Source organism: Neomonachus schauinslandi, chromosome 1 (assembly GCF_002201575.2).
Source record: "Neomonachus schauinslandi chromosome 1, ASM220157v2, whole genome shotgun sequence".
NCBI classification, from domain to species: Eukaryota; Metazoa; Chordata; class Mammalia; order Carnivora; family Phocidae; genus Neomonachus; species Neomonachus schauinslandi.
The window spans coordinates 3,470,824-3,489,712 of NC_058403.1; the positions used below are offsets into that span (position 1 = coordinate 3,470,824).

The 18,889-nt window shown below is 50.2% G+C and overlaps 1 protein-coding gene across 2 annotated transcripts in view; it reads right to left on the reverse strand.

The window, feature by feature from the left end:
• The window catches only part of UBASH3A (ubiquitin associated and SH3 domain containing A), a 35,521-nt gene that overhangs the window by 8,907 nt on the left and 7,725 nt on the right, over nt 1-18,889 (reverse strand). For both annotated transcript variants that reach the window (XM_021679163.1, XM_021679164.1), the window contains exons 5-9: nt 16,150-16,319; nt 15,242-15,450; nt 8,511-8,637; nt 4,666-4,765; nt 1,415-1,537 (exon numbers count right to left, since the gene is read on the reverse strand). In XM_021679163.1, the coding sequence (XP_021534838.1) occupies nt 1,415-1,537; nt 4,666-4,765; nt 8,511-8,637; nt 15,242-15,450; nt 16,150-16,319 (729 nt within the window). The remainder of the gene's footprint in view (nt 1-1,414; nt 1,538-4,665; nt 4,766-8,510; nt 8,638-15,241; nt 15,451-16,149; nt 16,320-18,889) is intronic.

Consider the following 18,889-nt stretch of genomic DNA (forward strand, 5'->3'; position numbering starts at 1 on the left):
TCCTGCTCTCTCTCTCTCTCTCTCAAAAAAATACAGTATTCGACACTCAAGAGATTCCCTACTGCTGGCTTCAGAGATGGAGGGGACCACATGGCAGGGAACATAGGGTCGCTGGGAGTTGAATGCACCCCTTTGAGGATAGCCAGCAAGGGAATGAGGACTTCAGTCCTACACCTGCAGGGAACAGAATCCCCCCAACAGCCACTGGGGGAGACTGGAACTGCTTCCAACAGGCTCCAGATGGGAGCCCAGCCCAGGTGACACCTGGCTTTCATGCTGTGAGATCCTGAGCAGAGAACTCAGCCACGCTGTGCCCGAGCTTCTGCCCTATGGAACCGTGAGCCGACATGTGGGGGCTGTTTTAAGGTCGGGGTAATCTGTGCTAGGGCAACGGGGAGCTTGAGACTACCCGAGGCTCATGGGAGGACAAGCCTGGAGGTCACATTGCCTCTCACAGAACCAGAGGGTCTGGTCCTTGGGAAAGAAGGGGATCTTTTCAGTAGGATATATGCACAGTGCCAAGGCCAGAGGCTGTAGAGGAAGGTGTCACAGGCTGGATTGTGTCCCCCAAATTCATATGCTGGGGTCCCAAACCCCAGGTCCTCGAGTGTGACATGGTGTCTTCATAATGGTGGTCAAGTTATGATGAGGTCACTAGGGGGGCTCTGGTCCACTCTGACCAGTGTCCTTGTAAAAGGCGGAGTTTGGATGCAGAGACAGTGGGCACAGAGGGACCCGTCTACACGCCAAGGGGAGGGGCCTGGAGCAGACGCCCTCGCGGCCGCAGGAGGAACGCGGACTTCTGGCATCCAGAACCCAGAGAGAATGCACCTCTGTTGCTGAAGCCACTCTACGTTGGCACTTTGTTACGTGGCCCCACGGAACCAATGCAGAGGCCATCTACTGCCCGCCCGGACACCGAGCTCCTTCAGTTCACACACCTTCTCCAGTTCCCGATTCCAGTTCTTCATTCATTAAAGGAAGACCAGATGGATTTATTGGCTTCTTGTGTTCCAAAAAGTCAATCAATGGAACCAGAACCCCAGACATAAAGCATAAGCCCAAGCTGACAGATTTTGAAATAAAAACAAAGAGAAGATGTGTTTTTTTAATTTTTAAAATAACATCCATAGTGTACACGGTGGTCGTTGGTTTTTCTCCCCTCTCTTGTTCTTTCCACGCCTATCATTCGTTCCTTCTGACTTCCCCAACCGTCCGTCCTGGGTCCAATCTCTGCACTTCTACTCACTAGCTGTGTGATCTTGGGCAACTTACTTAACCTTTCTGTGCCTCAGCGTCCTCATCAGCAGAGTGAGGATAATGCTGATGCTGACTTCAATGGGCGTGTAGCTAAGGCTCAGTATGCACTAGAGATAATCATTGCTGTGATTATTGTAATTATCCCCAAACATACCTGCCATCCTGGACTGGAAAATCCCACACGATGATAATGGTGGGTCGTTTTCAAAGTCTTTGATACCGTTGCTCCTTCGGGGTAGACTGTAAGGGAAGTTCAGGTCTGGCCGGTAGTATTTCCCTAAAGCATAAATAACACCAGGCGTTCAGGTCCATCAACTTAGTGCATATTTAAAACCCCCAAGATCGAGACCCATATCGGAAGCAGGGTTATCACTTAAATAGTTGTCAACTGTGTTTTTTCTGGAATGTGCTCTGCGATGTGGATTCAATTGGAGAGAAATTTCTACTCTACTGAGCACACATTTCTTCAAATACAGAAAACACAGGTTTTTGCCTCAGGAAACATGAGACCCTCTTTGTCCCCTGAGGACCCCTCACAAAGATTCACTCATACAATTTTCCTGCCTCCATTACTGATTTAGCTTAATTTGATGGGAATCCCAAGTTGGCGTTAATTAAGGACGTGAAATTCTGCCTGTCCCCATAGCTGACAGTGTGTCGTACTGTCTCCGGGGATGGAGTACCCATGGCCGAATGTTCCCGCATTGTGCATTATTCAGCCAACTGCTGAGGCGCGCCTGGAAATCCGGAGGATCCGCAGGAACTCCCCCCACCCTCCATCTAGAGGCTGCGAAGCATTTGACCTTGAGCTCTACGACCTGACAGTCTGGTACAATTCCTGACACCAGGGGTTGCCAGTTGTGTGATTAGGTCTGCCTTATCAGTAAAAGGGAGAAATGATAGAGCTGTTACAATGAGTCACTGTGATCCCGGGGCCTGGCTCAGGGTAAGTGGTCAGCAAGGGGTGGGCCTCATCTCGCTGTGTGCCGGGTCTACCCCTCACATCCTCCCACGCAGCCCCCAACCCCCCGGCTGCCAGCAGGTTCTAGCCACCAAGCCGCTTTTCCTGAGACCTGCTGTGCATCCGGGGCAGGCCCCATCACGTGCCCTGCCCGAGCACGCCAGCCCAGCCCTGCTCACAGCATCCCAGCCCTTTCCAAGCACGATTTTCCTGAAAGCTCCCTCCCTGGAACGTCCATTGGCAGAGACATTGTTTGAAGAAAGGCCTTCATGAAATGCCAAAATACACGTGTTTGCTGGAAAAGTGGAGTTTTTCTTTTTTTTCCCCAAGAGAAGGTCTATTGACTGTGTTGTATTCTCAAAGGCATCTGCTCCATGTCGGTCTCTTGTCCTCGGACACTCTATCTGTGAGGGTGGAGAGCAGAGCTCAGAAGAAGACAAGGACCTGGAGCAACATTAGGTTCTGGTGGTGTAGAACCTTATAGACAGGGGGTGACCTGGCAGCAGCCCTGAGAAATGAGGGGCCGTACAAGGCGTGGGAATTTGGCCCAGAAGTGAGCTGAAATGAGGAGGGTCAGAGGAAAGGTTGGCCTCTCCCCCAAACACCCCATTGTAATACGGTAAACATAGCAATATGCAGAATTTGGACAAATTAGACTGTCAGTATTCACTGTAGGGCCACTTTGCCTGGTGCAAAGAGCCACCAGGAGCCTCCTTCAAGCTGGAACTCTCCAGTGCCTTTGAAGTACTTTCCCGAGATGCCCTTCAACAGATGAATGGATAAAGAAGAGGTGGTCCATATATACAATGGAATGTTACTCAGCCATCAGAAAGGATGAATACCCAACTTTTACATCAACATGGATGGGATGAATACCCAACTTTTACGTCAACATGGATGGGACTGGAGGAGATTATGCTAAGTGAAATAAGTCAAGCAGAGAAAGTCAATTATCATATGGTTTCACTTATTTGTGGAGCATAAGGAATAGCATGGAGGACATTAGGAGAAGGAAGGGAAAAATGAAGGAGGGGAAATCGGAGGGGGACACGAACCATGAGAGACTATGGACTCTGAGAAACAAACAGGGTTCTAGAGGGGAGGAGGGAGGGGGATGGGTTAGCCCGGTGATGGGTATTAAGGAGGGCACGTACTGCATGGAGCACTGGGTGTTATACGCAAACAATGGATCGTGGATCACCACATCAAAAACCAATGATGTATTGTATGGTGATTAACATAACATAATAAAATTTTTAAAAAAGTACTTTCCCCTGTAGGTGACCTGGTCTTTTGTCTGGATGACCAATATTCTTCCTCCTTCCATGCCGTCCCACCACTGGTTTTGGAGCTGGTTGTTTTGTGTTGGTTCTCACACCATCACCACCACCACATGCACACTCACGTCAGGTGCCATTTCAGTCTGGTTTCAATCATCGTTGTCTTACAAGAACGTTTCTTCTCACCGCATGTGTGAGTGCCGATTCATCCTCATAGCCGCCTACCATCCTATTGTTTCACCTCTGAGCCTTTGTGTCTCTGATTGATCTTGCTTTATAGGTACGACCACAGCATCCCCTCCGTGGGTTCTTGCAGATATGTTCGGTCACGATATAATCTGCTCAGAATTTTCCTGCTGTGTGCTGATCATCTGCCAATGGTTTTCCCTTAGCATTTTCCCCTCTTCTCAGCCTGCTGGCTCCGGGAGGAATTCCAAAAGAGCTTGGCTAGCCCAGCTACTGTGACTCCATGTTCATTCAATATCTTCATTTATACAGTTATCCGTGGCTTAGAAATCATGGCATGCTGGGCTTTCCATTAAGGGATGTGCATTGGTACAGATGTAGATCATCGGTAGAGATTGCCTGTGGGTGTGCTGTATTTACAAGCACCGTCCTTAGTTCTTAGCATCACCGGTATCCCCGGTGAACTTGGGGTAAGCAAGGTGCATGTTCAGAATACGTCCATCTGTTGAGTAGCACAGTTAAACATTGTAGGGAAATGACGACAGCAGGGAAGATGAGCTCAGAAAGAGAGAGAGCAATGAGCCTGCGAGATAGGGTTGTGCCAACAGCTGAGGGTTCAGAGACCTCAATATACTCTCAAGTCAATGCTGGGCACTCACCAGCTACCATATGTGTGCATCCAGAAGAAAGACAACTGCCCATGTGTCACACCAGCAGATGGCTTACTATTGACGGCCATTCCTCCGTCTTCCATGCAGCATTTGAGGTAAGATACTCACAGACAGCGTACACACTCAGTGCACGAGTATAACGCCCATGGAGAAAGATGTAGCGCACACCCCTCTCACGTATACTATCTCTACACAGTCACTCTCAAGAATGGCGCCATAGGAGAGCTGACTCAGGCGGTCAAGAAGGGATGTCATTTGTTAGATCTACCTACTTTCTGGGGTTCCATTCCGCCAGGACGTTACCTACCATCTGGAGTGGAGCATTGCTGTAGCCATGACTTCCCGAAGATCTGATCCACTCTTTCGCCATGGCGCACCACCAAAACACTCCTCCTCGCTATTGTGGCCTGAGATGGTGGAAGGAAAGGCATGTGCATTTTTACATCTGCATTCTTAGACTTACTCAATGGGCACCTCCCCTCGCCATCCCACAGGTGGCCTAGAAATGGGATCTCTTCCTTCCTCCCTCAGTGGCTACAGCCCATTTCACCAAAGTCATTGCAATGAAAGAAGATTAGGAATTGCAGGTGGAAATCTCTTTAATTTCTAGCAACTTTTTATTTCCTAGGCATTATGACACTACCAAAGAAATGAAAAGCCATAGGAACAGCCTATACCATACAGAGCACATCAACTTTTCTACCTTCGTGTTTCTTCCAAGTCCTTACCCCTGTCCTAGTCCCTCCAGGCAGCTGCAACAGAACACTACAGCCTGGGGGCTCGTAAACAAGAGACATCTATTTCTTATAGTTGTGAAGGCTGGAAATTTGAGATCAGGGTGCCTACATGATTGGGCGAGGACCCTCTTCTGGGCCAACTTTCTGGGTCCTCACAGGGTGGAAGAGGCAAGGGAGCTCTGTGGGGTCCCTTGTATAAGGGCACTAATCCCATCATGGGAGTTCCACCCTCCTGACCTAACCACCTCCCAGAGTCCCCACCTCCTAATGCTAGTACATTGGTGGTTAGGATTTCAACATACGAATTTTGGGGGGACACAAACATTCAGAACAGAGCATCCCTCCATAGTGACTTCTTAGGACATTTTCTATATCCACACATATATGTTATCATATAATAGATATTACATATTTTCTCTCTATATAGATACTGCTGTTAGTATCCTTGGGGCCCAGCATATTGGGAGCATGCATGTCAGAGGCTGGGAAACAAGCTTCAGTTCACAGACTCCCCACCTAGGGAGCTTTGGATCTCATTGGGACCAAGGGACAAACATGGAAAGATGAGTCATAAAAGAGGATGAGATGAGATGAGATGGAGAGCTGACAGTACCTGCCATAGGAGGTAGGCTGAGGGGACTTCAGGTCGGACATGGAACTTGGTCATGCCTAGAGCCAAGATCACCAGGGATGGATGGGCCAAGGTCACCAAGGTGGACAGGCCAAGGGCACTGGGATGGATGGGTTACAGTAACCAGGGATGGATAGGCCAAGCTCATCAGGGATGGCCGGAATGAGAAGGGCATCTGTGCAGGAGGCAGCTCTAGCTGCTGGTCTGCTTGTCCTTGCCTAGCTCCTTTTCCTTAAGTGGACCCTTTTCTCCCACTCCCCATCTTTGGCCCCACAGGCAAACACACACCTTCTAAGGCAAAGCTCCAAAGGGAAGTTCATCTTGTTGTCTTACAATCGTGAAGGATGGTTGATGCCTATTGGCACCAGGTTGCCTTTCCCCAGGAGAATGGATATTAAAGTATCTCATCCCCTGGCCCTGTCAAGGGCTGATCTGCAAGCAGATTGCAAGACACACATGGGCTCCCAGCCTTAGTCTGCTTATTGACAATCTCCAAGTACTGTCAATGCATTGGGCTAAGGTTTTGAATTTACAGCATTTTCTTCCCTGGACTTGCTGAGAGCATTTGAACTTCGAAATGCAGAGCTTTGCAACAGGAATATTAAGATAAAGTGCAAAGCCCTTGGGGAGTGGAATCGCCTCGCTCCTGGGGCCTAGGGGACACCAGGACTGTATTGCCTCTTTAGACATGAGAGGCCCGGGGGCTGCTGTAGCCAAGCATCACCACCTGGGGACTTTAAGCAAAAGATGGATTCAGTTTAGAGGCTAGAATTCCAAAATCGTGGTGTCAGCAGGGCCACTCCCTCTGAGGTCCTAGGGAAGGATCCTTCCTGGCTTTCTCAGCTCCTGGAGCCCTAGCAGTCCTTGGCCTCAGCTGAGACACTCCAGTCTCTGCCCCAACGCTCACATGGCCTCCTCCTCTGTGTATCTGTGGTCTCTCCTCTTCCCTGTGGATCACATAACCTATTTGTGTTTCCTAGCAGCAACTGTGATTGGATTTAGGGCCCATGGGATGCTCCCCATCAAGACCCTTAACTCAGCCCTCAGACAAAGACACTCTTCCTCATAAGAGAACACTGGCAAATTCCAGGGACTGGGACCTCATATCTTTGGGGCCGTTCTTCAGTCTACTAGCATCCGTGTATGAAAGCTGATGCCACAGTCTTCTTTTCCTACCACACGGAGGGGTGAGCTCAGACCAGGCAAGGAGGGCCCGGCTTGCAGGGAGATGTCTGTGAGGCTTTCACCCATTCAAAGCTGCAGCGAGTTCAGATGCAGGCCGAGCTATAAGCTGACCCTTCCATTCCAGCATCCTGTCCTCCATCTGGAAAGGGGGACATGGCCTCAGGGAGCCCCATCCCAGTCCATGCCTGCTCCCCTGCACCCCACTAAGGGGGCCGAGTCCAGCTTCCGCTGTGCCTTCCAGAGTCTGGGCAGTCTGGGTAGGGGTAGTTTTTGTCCATCTCTGGCTCCTGGCCAGCAGCTACTCAGCCCGGGCTGTTCCCTCCGACTAAAGACCTGTCTAATGGGGATGCTCCGTGGCCTTCCCAGTCCCAGCGTCCTGTGCTCAGCTCCTGTCTGGACCAAGGCCACCCTAGCCTGGAGGGGCTGGTGGCTTCTTGGGGGAAGGAAAGTGAGCTTTGGATTTAGGGCAATTGGCTCATGAATCCTGATCAGGGCCTTCATTAGGTCATTAGGTGATTTATCCAATGAGATTTAGGAGCCAAGCCCCCAGCCAGGTGCTGAGGACACAGGGACAAGCCTGACATCACGGCCCTGCCTCTGTATAGGGACAGACTCTCAGCACTGAGGGCCTGGTCTGCGATGGCACCTTATCCCATGTAACCCTCCAAAACAACAAGTTCGGGGGTGCTTAGATGCCTGCGTGCCCCTTGCAAGCTTCCTACCTTCCATAAGTCTCAGTCTTCAGATCTATGAAATGGGGACTAACATCTCCCATGCAGTTGGAGGTGGCTAGGCTGAAATCCTAATGTGATGTGGGGGCACAGGACGCAGGACATGGAGGGACCACTTCGGAAATGATGCAACAGAGAGGCATCTCCACTGAAGTGGGAAGTGGTCAAGGGTAAGTTGCAGGAATGCCCTGCCCCCTGGGGGTTCCTGCGTAAGGGACCAGAGGGCCAGGCTGCCCACCACCCAGACAGCGCCAGGGATACCATGTCACTTGTTTGCTTTGGGGGAGGGGCTGCCTGCTCCGTGGAGGCCCTGCGGGCAGCTTTCACTCCTGAACGTGCCCCAGGCAGGTGGCAGGACTCACGTGCCCCTGCTGTGCCCCAGAGCCTGGCCCTGCGGCTGCTGGCCCTCCGGGTTACCAAGTACCAGCCCCCTTCTTTCTCCTAGAAATGACTTGAAAGACCCCCATCTTTGGGGCCTTGGGGGAGGTGATTTCTCCAGGGTCACACAGCATGCTGATGAGATAATTGGTGTAAGAGTCTGGGATTCTGGGCAGGGCTGTGTCCCCACATCTTCCCTGCCCCATGCCCTGACGCCGTGACCAACTGAGTTACAGACACATGCTGCATGGTCTTTCAACGTCCAGAAGGCTGCCTTCAGGGGCTTACAGCCTGGCTCACAGCTAAGGGGCGTCCACCCTCTGCCCCAGGGTGGACGGAGCAGTGTGGCCTGTGTCTGAGCAATGCGGGGCAGAGCCTCTTGCCGAGCCACCCGGCTCTGTAGCTGTACCTGAGGGGCTGAGTCTACCATGGAGTTAATTTAAAGTGTGGCTTCCCTTTACACATCTTATCAAACAGGGAATCCTGTCACCTGTAAAGCCTGGATGCTGCTAATGTCCCTTGGCGTCTGTGAAGGGTAGAGTTCCCCATTTCGCTGGCTGCTGGCCTCACCGTCCTTTCTGGAGATCAGGTCCATGGCCAGGCTGAAGGTGTAGGTCCTGCAGGAGAAGAAACGAGTGTGCTCTTGTCATGAAGACATTGGAAAGCAACTGTCTGCATCTGGTCGTGCATGTGCATGGGGACACATGTGACAAGATGGGCAGGGAAGGTCATTGTTCAGGACAAAACACAACCGTGTGTTCAAAGAGCCCAGTGCTCAGCACATAACAAGTCCTGAGTAAATCCCATTATGGGCTGAATCATGTCCCCTTGACATTTAGAGTCCTGACCCCCAGCACCTCAGAGTATGACTTTATTGGAAACAGGGAGTTTAAAGAGGTAAATAAGGTAAAAGAAGGCCAGTAGGGTGACCCACTTCTATCTTATAAGAAGAGACTAGAAGTTACAGAGAAAACACCAAGGATGCTGGCCCAGAGGACAGACCATGAAGAGGCACCAGGAAGGTGGCCGTCTTACACACCTAAGAGAAAGGGCCACTGGAGAAACCAGCCCTGCCCACACCCAGATCTTGGACTTAAAGCCTTCGGTCATGAGGGAAGAGATGTCTGTTGTTTAAGACCCCAGGCTGGGGGCGCCTGGGTGGCTCAGTCGTTAAGCGTCTGCCTTCGGCTCAAGTCATGATCCAGGGTTCTGGGATCGAGCCCCGCATCGGGCTCCCTGCTCCGAGGGAAGCCTGCTTCTCCCTCTCCCACTCCCCCTGCTTGTGTTCCCTCTCTTGCTGTGTCTCTCTCTGTCAAATAAATAAATAAAATCTTTAAAAAAAAAAAAAAAAAAGACCCCAGGCTGGCGTACGTGGTACGTGGCCCAGGCAAACTAGTCCACCATCTGCATAGATTTACCTTCTGAAATAGCCAAAGGTGTGAGGATAGATGTGGGATGCGAGAATGAACAAGCAGTCAAGAGACACATTAAGATCTAGGGAAACACATAGAAAAGGGTATTTAGTGGGATGGCTGGTAAAACAGGACCCGAGGAGTTGCAGGTGGTGAGGAAATTGCCACCTGTCCACGGAACCAAGAAAGATGCCGTGAGGTGGGCACACATTCAGGAGGACTGGGAAGGATGGAGGGAGAAGATCACAGCTAACTAGAGTCATGTGAACTCCAGGACATGAGAGGGGTCGAGTGTGTCTGGAAGGAACAGGGGGAGGGGCCAGAGGAGAAGAGTGAATGGTCACTTACATCCTCCAAGAACAAGCAAATGGCCAAGTTCCCCAGGGGAAATTCACTTTATGAAAGGGGAGATCATCTTTATAAATTCTATTTTAAAATAATCTATAATCAACACCCCAAAACCAAATAATCCAATTAAAAACAGGCAGAGGGCATGAACAGACATTTCTCCAGAGAAGACATCCAGATGGCCAACGGACACATGAAAAGATGCTCAGCATCACTCGTCATCTGGGTAATTATCTCCTCTCGTAATATTTATTTTTCAAAGTTTTGTCAGCTCCTCTCCCCTTTATTCTCCCAGATACACTTTTCAGCCATTCACTGAAGTTCCAGCAAATGATCCCCTTGGGATTTTTCCTGGCATTTCATTAAACATGAAGGTTCAATGAATCCAGGAGGAATCGATACATTCACGATTCGTCTTCCTCAGTCATGAACGTGGTGTGTTTCTACGTCCTCAACCCATGTATGAATATTAGCGTTTCCCCCGTAGACACTTCGTGTCCTGGATTCTCTCGCAACGACTGCTGGCCCCACCTGTCCATGCTGAGATCGGACCAGGGCCAGAGCCAGGGGCGCCTCAGGAGCATTTGCTCTGCACCCCAGCCTCCGGGCACCAGCCTTCCATCGCCACCAACTTGTGCCTCGGACCATTCATGCCCCCATGTTGTTTCAATTTGGTGAATGCACTTCTCAAACTGTCTGCAAGTTGTACCTTTTCTTTTCAGATTGTCACCCACCCCGTGTTGTGCTGGAAACTCCCATTGGCGGGATCCAGCTCACGTAGATTTCCTTTGCTCACATATTCTCAGTGTCAGAGGCCAGCTCCCGAGAGCTGTGGGCTGTAGTTGGCCATAAGTGGACCAAGAACACTGGTGTCCACGTCCAAACCATTGACATTTCCCTCCTCCTGGGGCAGAGGCCCTATTTACAGTCTCCTATTGACAAAGGAAACGTTGGTGGGTTTCCTCTTCCTGAGGATGAGGCGGGGCCCGCACTCTGCTCGAGCCTCCCCTCGCACACAACAGAGCCTCCTTATCTATAAATAGCATCTGTAAAGTCTACAGTTGGAGAGAAAACCAAATTGTTTTTTTGCTTGTCTTTCAAATGAAATATAATCAAGATTCCAATGAGAGGAGAAAGGAAAGATCTTAACGTTTAAATATTTCTGATCTTCTCTCGGGAGAACTACTTAATGGTCAACTTACACCACAGAAGTAGATGGGTTTAAATTCTCCCTGGCTTTTAAAAGGGGCATAGCTGCAGTCCGTGGAGTTGTATGGACCACATCCCCATATTAGGTTCCTGGGGCGGCCGTAACAAGGCACCACAGACTGGGCAGCTGAGACAACAGACATGTATTGTCCCCGTCCTGGAGTCTGAGTTGTGAGATCCAGGCGTGGGCAGGGCTGGCTCCCCACGAGGCCCCTCTCCTAGGTGTGTGGACACCCTACTCTCCCATGTCCTCATGTGGTTTCCCTCTGAGGTGCCTGTCTGCTTCCTGATCTCCTCCTCTCTTAGGGACATGGGTCAGATTGCATGGGGGCCACTCCTAGTGACCTCATTCTTCCTTAATCCCCTCCGTAGAGACCCCATCTCTACAGTCACATTCTGGGGTGCTGGGGGCCAGGACTTCAACATGGGGAATCTGAGGCAGACAGAATTCAGCCCACGACAGCACCTTTATTATGTCTGAGGTACTTGCCACCAACTTGCTCTGCGGTTTTGGAAATTACTGGACCGGTACGGCTTCAGTGTGGAAAGTCTTCTCATCACGGCCAGAAGACAAACTGTTCTCTAAGCTATAACACTCACGGCCTCTCCACTCTTTGTTCTAGATTATGCTACATATGTTCTTCTATGTGGAGCATTGAGAGCCACTGTGATTCATGAAGACGCTCTCCCATTGTATCCCCCTGGTCACCTCTCACCTTCTTAAAGGTCACGGACAGATATTGGGGTGTGATTTTGTCATGCAGTGAATCCAAAGCCTCCTGGAACCATTGAAAAAAGGCTGAAGTTGAATTGGTGATGGGCTGATGGGTGGTGGATATTTTGGTGGCCGAGCAGAACAGCATGGCTGCAAACTCAAACGTGTCCCCTCTGGCAGGTAGGGGCTGCTCCTGGTGCAAGTGCACATCTGTCCTTGGGCACCAGAAGGCCAGCAGGCTGCACATACCAGATATCAGTCCTGCAGCCCACGCAGTCTGAGGTATGTACATGTCTGCCCACGGCAAGCTAGTCTTTGGATGGTGTCACCAGACCACATTTCCCTCTACTCAACAGTTTAGTGATGTGTCCAGCCATTCAAGGATCATCTTCTAACTTAAAAAGCCTTAGGGGCTTAATAAAGTACACTTTTGGCAGTTCTAGAAGACTCTGCCAGGAGGACTGAGTCTGACGGCAGTGCTGGCTATCGGCCCAAGGGTCCATAACCACATGTCTCAGTTTGTCAGGATGTCTTGCTGCTCCCTCAGGGAGGATGGGGGTGCTTCCAAAACATGGCCAATCGAACACCCCATCGCTGAGCCTACTACTTAGTTTTCTCTCTTTTTGTGGCAATTTTTCTTGGTATTTATTAATTCATAAGGGACACTTGTCTTGTCCTTAGGAAGAATAGTCCCAGCAATGTCAGGCTTAAAGGCTAGACTGGTTATGCTGGTCACAGGTGGTTGACAGATTAATTGTGAAGCCAAAAATATAATAACCACAAACTCGTCTCCTACAGAGTCTTTACCGTGTAGTTCTAGAAACATCCAGGTTTGCCAGTTGCCAGGTGGCAGCGAAGCTCTCCCATCCTGAGCGGGGAGTGGAGGACCTACCCTGCCCCTTCTGGAACTCAGTCAGTTGGGGTGTAACCAGTGTCTCCTGATTTCCTTAAAGCATTCATGGGACCTGGTGACAGACAGAGCTGGTTCTCAAGGGAAACAAGTGCTTCCTTAATAAGTGCGACTTCATCCGACCTCCCCACCTCCCTGGGCCAGAGTGTGCTCAGCTTTCCAGGACAGGGGGCTGCATTGGATTAGCTCTGCAGTCCCTTGGGGCACCAATGTGACTTTGTGGTAGCCCACAGGACCCATAGCCATGTCTACTCTGAGAAAATGGTGCTTCTCCAGATGACTGGTCTACTGCACCTGGAATGACTGTGCTCATTTTGTGGAAACTGTGTCCCTTTTTGCATCGGTGTGGGAAGGCAGGGATCGCCCAGCATGCATGGTGTGTGCAACCCCAGCCCTGGATTTATCTGACTTCTCCTGTTTATTCTCTCTTTGACCTGATGTCCTCATATTCTTTTCTTTAAATTTAAAATGGGTAAATTTATATTTTGAATAGGTAATGCATATATATGGTTCCAATATTTACAAATCATGGACGGTAGAGAGCAAAGTCTCCTTCCCAAGTCCTCTTCCTTCTCCCGGCCCTTCCCCTAGCCCCCGGGGCACCACTATTGGAAGTTTCTAGAGATGCTCCTTTCCAGGGATCTTTTAGGCACAAGCATGCGTATAAATACACATCACACACATACATGTACAGACAGTCATGTTTCACTTCCCCCTTACCCCCAAATAGTTCTGTACTAGCCACAGCGTTCTGCAACCTGTCTCAGATCTTTTCATATCAGCACCTAAATTACTTCCAAGTGACCATTTTTTAAACACAGCAAGTATTCCATTGTATGGATGTATCCTAACTTATTTCACAAATACATTTATTTCATAATTGCATGATCTCTTTTACAGACCATTTAGGTCATGGTGGAAAGCATACACACACCCTCTTCCGGTTATCCAATCAAACGCCAAGCGGCGTGCCACGCTGTGCAGAGATTTCGTAGATGCCCTTAAGGTCCCTGGTCAGCTAACTTTAACTTAGTCCCAAGGGAGATTATCTTGTGTGGGCCTGACTTATTCCGTTGGAAGGTCTTTAATAAAGGCTTAGGGCTTCCCTGACCTCAGAGATTCCAAGTAGAGAGCAGAGAGTAAGTAGAGAGTAGAGAGCAACTGCTCTCCCATCTGCCTGGGGAGTCCTTCCCGCTTGTCACACGGAGACAAGCATTTCAATCACCATGGTTTCCAGCGGCTGTGTTCCCTTTCCTCCCTCCCTGGCCCCAACTGTGCCACATAGCACTTCCTTGTAATAAACCCTTAAATGGATGTGTATATACGTGGTGTGTAACATATACATATATTACAATATAAATAATATGACATAAATAGAAACTATTATATTATTATGAAATCATTTTTGTATATTAACTATAAAATACTATATATTTTAGAAATGTATTCATATTATATATGTATAAAATATATACAATTTTATACATATATATATATATATATATATATATATATAAATTACTATTCTGCTGTTCTGGTTCTCTGGCTAAACCTTAACTGACCCTGAATTTGGGATCAGGAGTGGGGTGCTGCTGGGACAAATGCCTAAAATATGGGAGCAGCTCTGGGACTGAGCAGTGGGTGGAGGTGGGGAAAATTTTGAGAAACTCGATAAAGAAACTACTTTGGACAGACTGTTTGTGGTAATATGGATGCTGGGAGAATCAGGAAGGAGTCAGATACACGTTACAGGAAATTGGAGGAAGGGGGATCCTTACCATGTAGTGGCAAAAAGTTTAGTGAAATTGTTGGTGGAGAGGAGAACCTATAAGCAGTGAAGTTGGTCGTGTAGCTAAGAGTATTTCCAAGCACAGTGTTAAAGGTGTGGCCTGTTTTATTCTTGTTGCTCCTAGTGACACATGTGAGGAAAGAGATTAATTGAGGGAAGAAAATTGAACAAAAGGAACCAAGATCTGATGATTCCGAGCAACCTCAGCCTCCCAGACGATGCTAGAAATGCTCAAGTGAAGAGATTTTCCAGCTGAACATGAAGAAGCAAGCCACCAGGAGCCTTACAGCTTCTAGGAAATGAGTTCTGCCAACACCACGTGAACTCAGGAGAGGACCCTGAGCTTCAGATGAGACCCCAGCCCCCGCCCAAACCTGACTGCAGTCTTGGGAGACCCCGAGCTAAGCCATGCCCAGACTCCTGATGCATGAAAACTAGGAGATAATGAACGTGTGTTGCTTTAGCTGGGAAGTTCGTGGTCATCTGCTGTAGAGCAATGCAAAACTAGTCATGCATCTTAGGACTTTACAGTTGACACACTGAGCAGAAAGATAAATAAAGCCAAGCTTAGGATCTCTGATTATGATCTCTTACGCCCATAATAAGGAGGTGGTTTTTGTAGTTGTTTTGGGATTATGATCTCAGAAGCCCAATAGAGTAATTCACATTTTCTGAATATTATCCGCAGAAAACCATGAATCAACCAAGGTATTAACCGTATACCTGCAGGGATAATGTTGCTGGCATGGAGGAGGTAATTTTTACCCATGATGGAATGGTCTAGAAGCATACAAATATGGCAACCGCTGTTTGGGTGGCCGCTAGAGGCCGCACTCACCTGTGCTTAACCCAGGTATCAGACTCGCTGGCTTGCTCCGTGTAGTTCTCAGGTAGGAAGCCTCGGCAGCCTGTCCGCTGGGAGATCCCAATCACCCAGCCCTCGCTAGCTTCCTCCTGCTGAGTGGGGTCCACGAAGATGTAGTCGCCAGGACTTAGTGTAAGCTCGTCCACGTTCTGAGGTTTGTACTGGAAGAGGGCCCTGAGGGTCTGGAAAAGACGCAAGTGTTTTCCTTGAAGGCACTCCAAGGCCTTTGTCTGATGATAGATAGTAGCATATAGGAGAATATGGCCCAGAATTCTTGGGATCGGTTTGGAAATGAATTCTGGTGTCTATCTATCTATCTATCTATCTATCTATCTATCATCTATCTTCTATCTCTTATCACTATTTACTGGTCTCTAATATGAAAGATCTTAGAGCATATTTAGACTTTCACATCCACCTTCCTTGGCATGAGATTATTTATAGCTTCTCATACAACATGGAACATGGTGGATTTATTCACGCTAATTCCATGGGTCTGAAAGGGAGCACTGCCTACTTTCCATGTAAGCTAATCAATTTGCGGGGAGGAAGTCTTGCAATGAGGCTTCACTGAAATCATCATTTAAACAAATTAATGAGCAATACAACGTATTTGTAAATTTTTGCAACAGTCCATTTTTTATTGCCAACAATGCTACCATTGCTTTTTCCAATTTTTTTTTGTGTCTGCAACTCATATATAAAAGAATGCTAGTTCCAAATTGCACAAAAGGGGGAATGATTTAAAAAACAATAGACGGTCTTCCTTTTCCTGAAACACCTCCAGAGGAGGGCTCCTGGGGGTCAGTGCTCTGCCGGGTGGGAACCATTTGTTCCCATGGGCTGCTCTGGGTGAGGCTCCCAGGCCTGGGTTTGCTCACCTGGTAGTGCACGAAGCGCATGTCTCGGGAGTAGAGCACTGCGGTCCACTGGCAGCTGTGGCCCGGGCGGATGGCTCTGGCCAGCTGCTCTAGTGTCCTCTGGTGGTGGGGGTAGAACCTGTGGGCCAAGGTCAGATGCAGCTGCTTGGTGCAAGGCTTCACGGTGCAGTCTGTGAGATCAGGTAAACACAAGGATGATGCGTGCTTTAACCCACACCATCGGCACTGCATTTCCAGGATGGCCACGCACCCAGGATGGCCACGCACCCGGGAGGGGTGGTGCAAAGCCTTTCTGCATGGCGCTTCCTGCCTCCGCCCACTCCTTCCCCCTGGGCACTGGGGCTTTCTTGGTAAGGCAAGGACTCCCCCCCAGACTGTGTAGTCTCCAGAGTTCAGCTTACAGAGGGGATGGTTGGGTACTGCAGATCTTACAAGGAACAGGAAAGAGGAGGGGTAGAGATATGGGTTGGGGGTGTTTGGAGCCTGTGGATTTGCTAGCTGGTTGCCCAAACAGTTGACTAAAATGGATGCAGTAAACAGCTTCTCCTTCATTTCCTCGGTGTGCACATTACCCATTGGCCTGGACTGGTAGCCCTGCGCTCTAGCTCAATGGGGTTTGGTTCAGCCTCAGAGTCTCAGGAAGAAAACACCATAGGCAATGCACCTGTGTCAAACATGACAGCATCTCTACTATTTCGCTCCCTTCGGTGAAGCAGGAAGCCCTCGGAGCAGCCAGCCCCTGGTCTTTTTGGCTGGCCTCTGCCCTGGTGGCCCCAGCCCTCCCGGTCCTCATTCCTGAGCCCTGACCTCGGCCAGGTTCTGCTTTCAGCTGGGCCACAAAAGAGTGCATGTTCCGGGGAGGCGGAGACCGACGGGAACACACAGATTTGGTCTTAGGTAGACCTGCTTCTGGTGGGTGACCTTGGGAGCATCTTGGCCTGACTCAGCTTTCGTTCTGATGGCAACAGCTTGGGGACAGTGACCACCACCTGTTGAGGCTGCACTAAAACCAGTCTCTTCGTTCACATCTCTGGGCGTCTTTTAGTAAATACTGGTTACCTGCCACCCCTCCCATGGGCAACCCATACAGCAGACAGGATTGAGGATTGGGGGTTCTCCCCTGGAAAATGTCACCAATGTTGCAGTCGCTTCCTGGACCCAGACGCGCCAGCCCCACCGACGTTTCCCATCCCCTACACCAGCCTTTAGCAGCAAACAAGAAACTGTCGAGGTGAGAAGCTGAAATTGAGACTGTGTGTGGGTGGTGGGGGAGTTCCTTCTTTAGGTGTTTGAGCACTGTGGGGAGGATGGCCTTGCCACGTGAGTCAGCGTGGCCTGGGAAAGACCCACGCTCAATGTCATCTGAGTTACCAGTGAACCACAGGCGACTTCTGAATGGGCCCTTGTGTTGTCTGCTCCCCACAGCCCCTGCCTGTGGGGGCGTTTCACTGGGGGTGGGGGGCCCACTTGCCCGGAGAGGCGCCCAGGACACGCTGAAGCTGAAAGGCCCCTCCCCACCCCTCGGGCTCAGGCCCAAGGCACGGGTGTGGCAGGGCAGGGCAAGAGAAGTGCAGGGCTGGTCAGCAGGAACCCAGGTGGGGCCGAACGAGACAGGGCTGGCCCCACGTTCCAGCTCCGACCACTGCTCGGGGACTCGGTTGCTTTCCTGGGGCTGTTGTCATAAATGGCCATGGACTGCGGGGCTTGAGCCAACAGAAGTGTGTTCTCTCACAGCCTGGAGGCCAGAAGTCCGAAATCCAGGTGAGGGCGGTGCTGCCCTCCCTCTGAAGGCTCTGGGCAGTGTCCTTCCTGCCGCATCAGGTTCCCGGGGCTCCTGGCGCTCCTTGGCTTGTGGCCGCGTCCCCATATCTCTGCCTCCCTCCTCCCGTGGCCTCCTCCCTGTGTCTCTGGGTGTCCTCTCCTCTCTTAGAGGGACATCAGTCACTGAATGTAGGGCCCACCCGACTCCAGTCTGGCCTTGTGTTAACTAATTGTATCTGTAGAGACCCTATTTCCAAATAAATCCTTTTCTAAGGTTCTGGGTGGACAGGAATTTTAGGGGACACTTTCACCCCATGACAGTGACCTTGGGCGGGCATGCTACTCTTTATAAGTGCCGTGCCTGCTCCGCGGCAAGGGGCCGACGGGGCATGGCATGATGAGACCATGTTGTCCTTTGGAGGCAAGGAGATTGAAGAGCCACCTTTGACTCTTGTTTATATGAAGGACACCGATCTGCAAAGACACGGGGTGAGCCAATAATCATCCAGCAAATAGAATCCCGGAGTCCAGAGGCACACCTCCAGTCAGAAATCCAGGATTCGGTGACCTCCTGATGTGGCCAGATCTGTGTCCAGGCGTGTCTGAGAATGGGGTCTCTGGACGCCTGCAGAGGGCAGGGCGGGAGGTCCCCACCAGGGCACTTGGAGTCACAACGCTGAATGCCTTCCGTGTGCCAGGACCGATGGGGAAGCCCCACAGAACAGGCTGTGCTGTTAGAAGGGCCAGAGGCCTCACCGATTTGCAGAGAAAGAAGAGCGAGTCCTGGAGCTGATAAGGCTCAATGAAGGCCTAGCGCTAACCAGAGACTCCAGAGGAACTCTCGTCTTCGGAGGTCAAGTCCAGAGTCCCTCCCATGAACCCCACCGGAGACCGTCTCCAGACCAGCGCAGGTGCTGGGGGAAAAGGAGGTTTGCAGATCCTCAAAGTGAGTCTAGACAATCCTTCCCCAAGAGGCCAA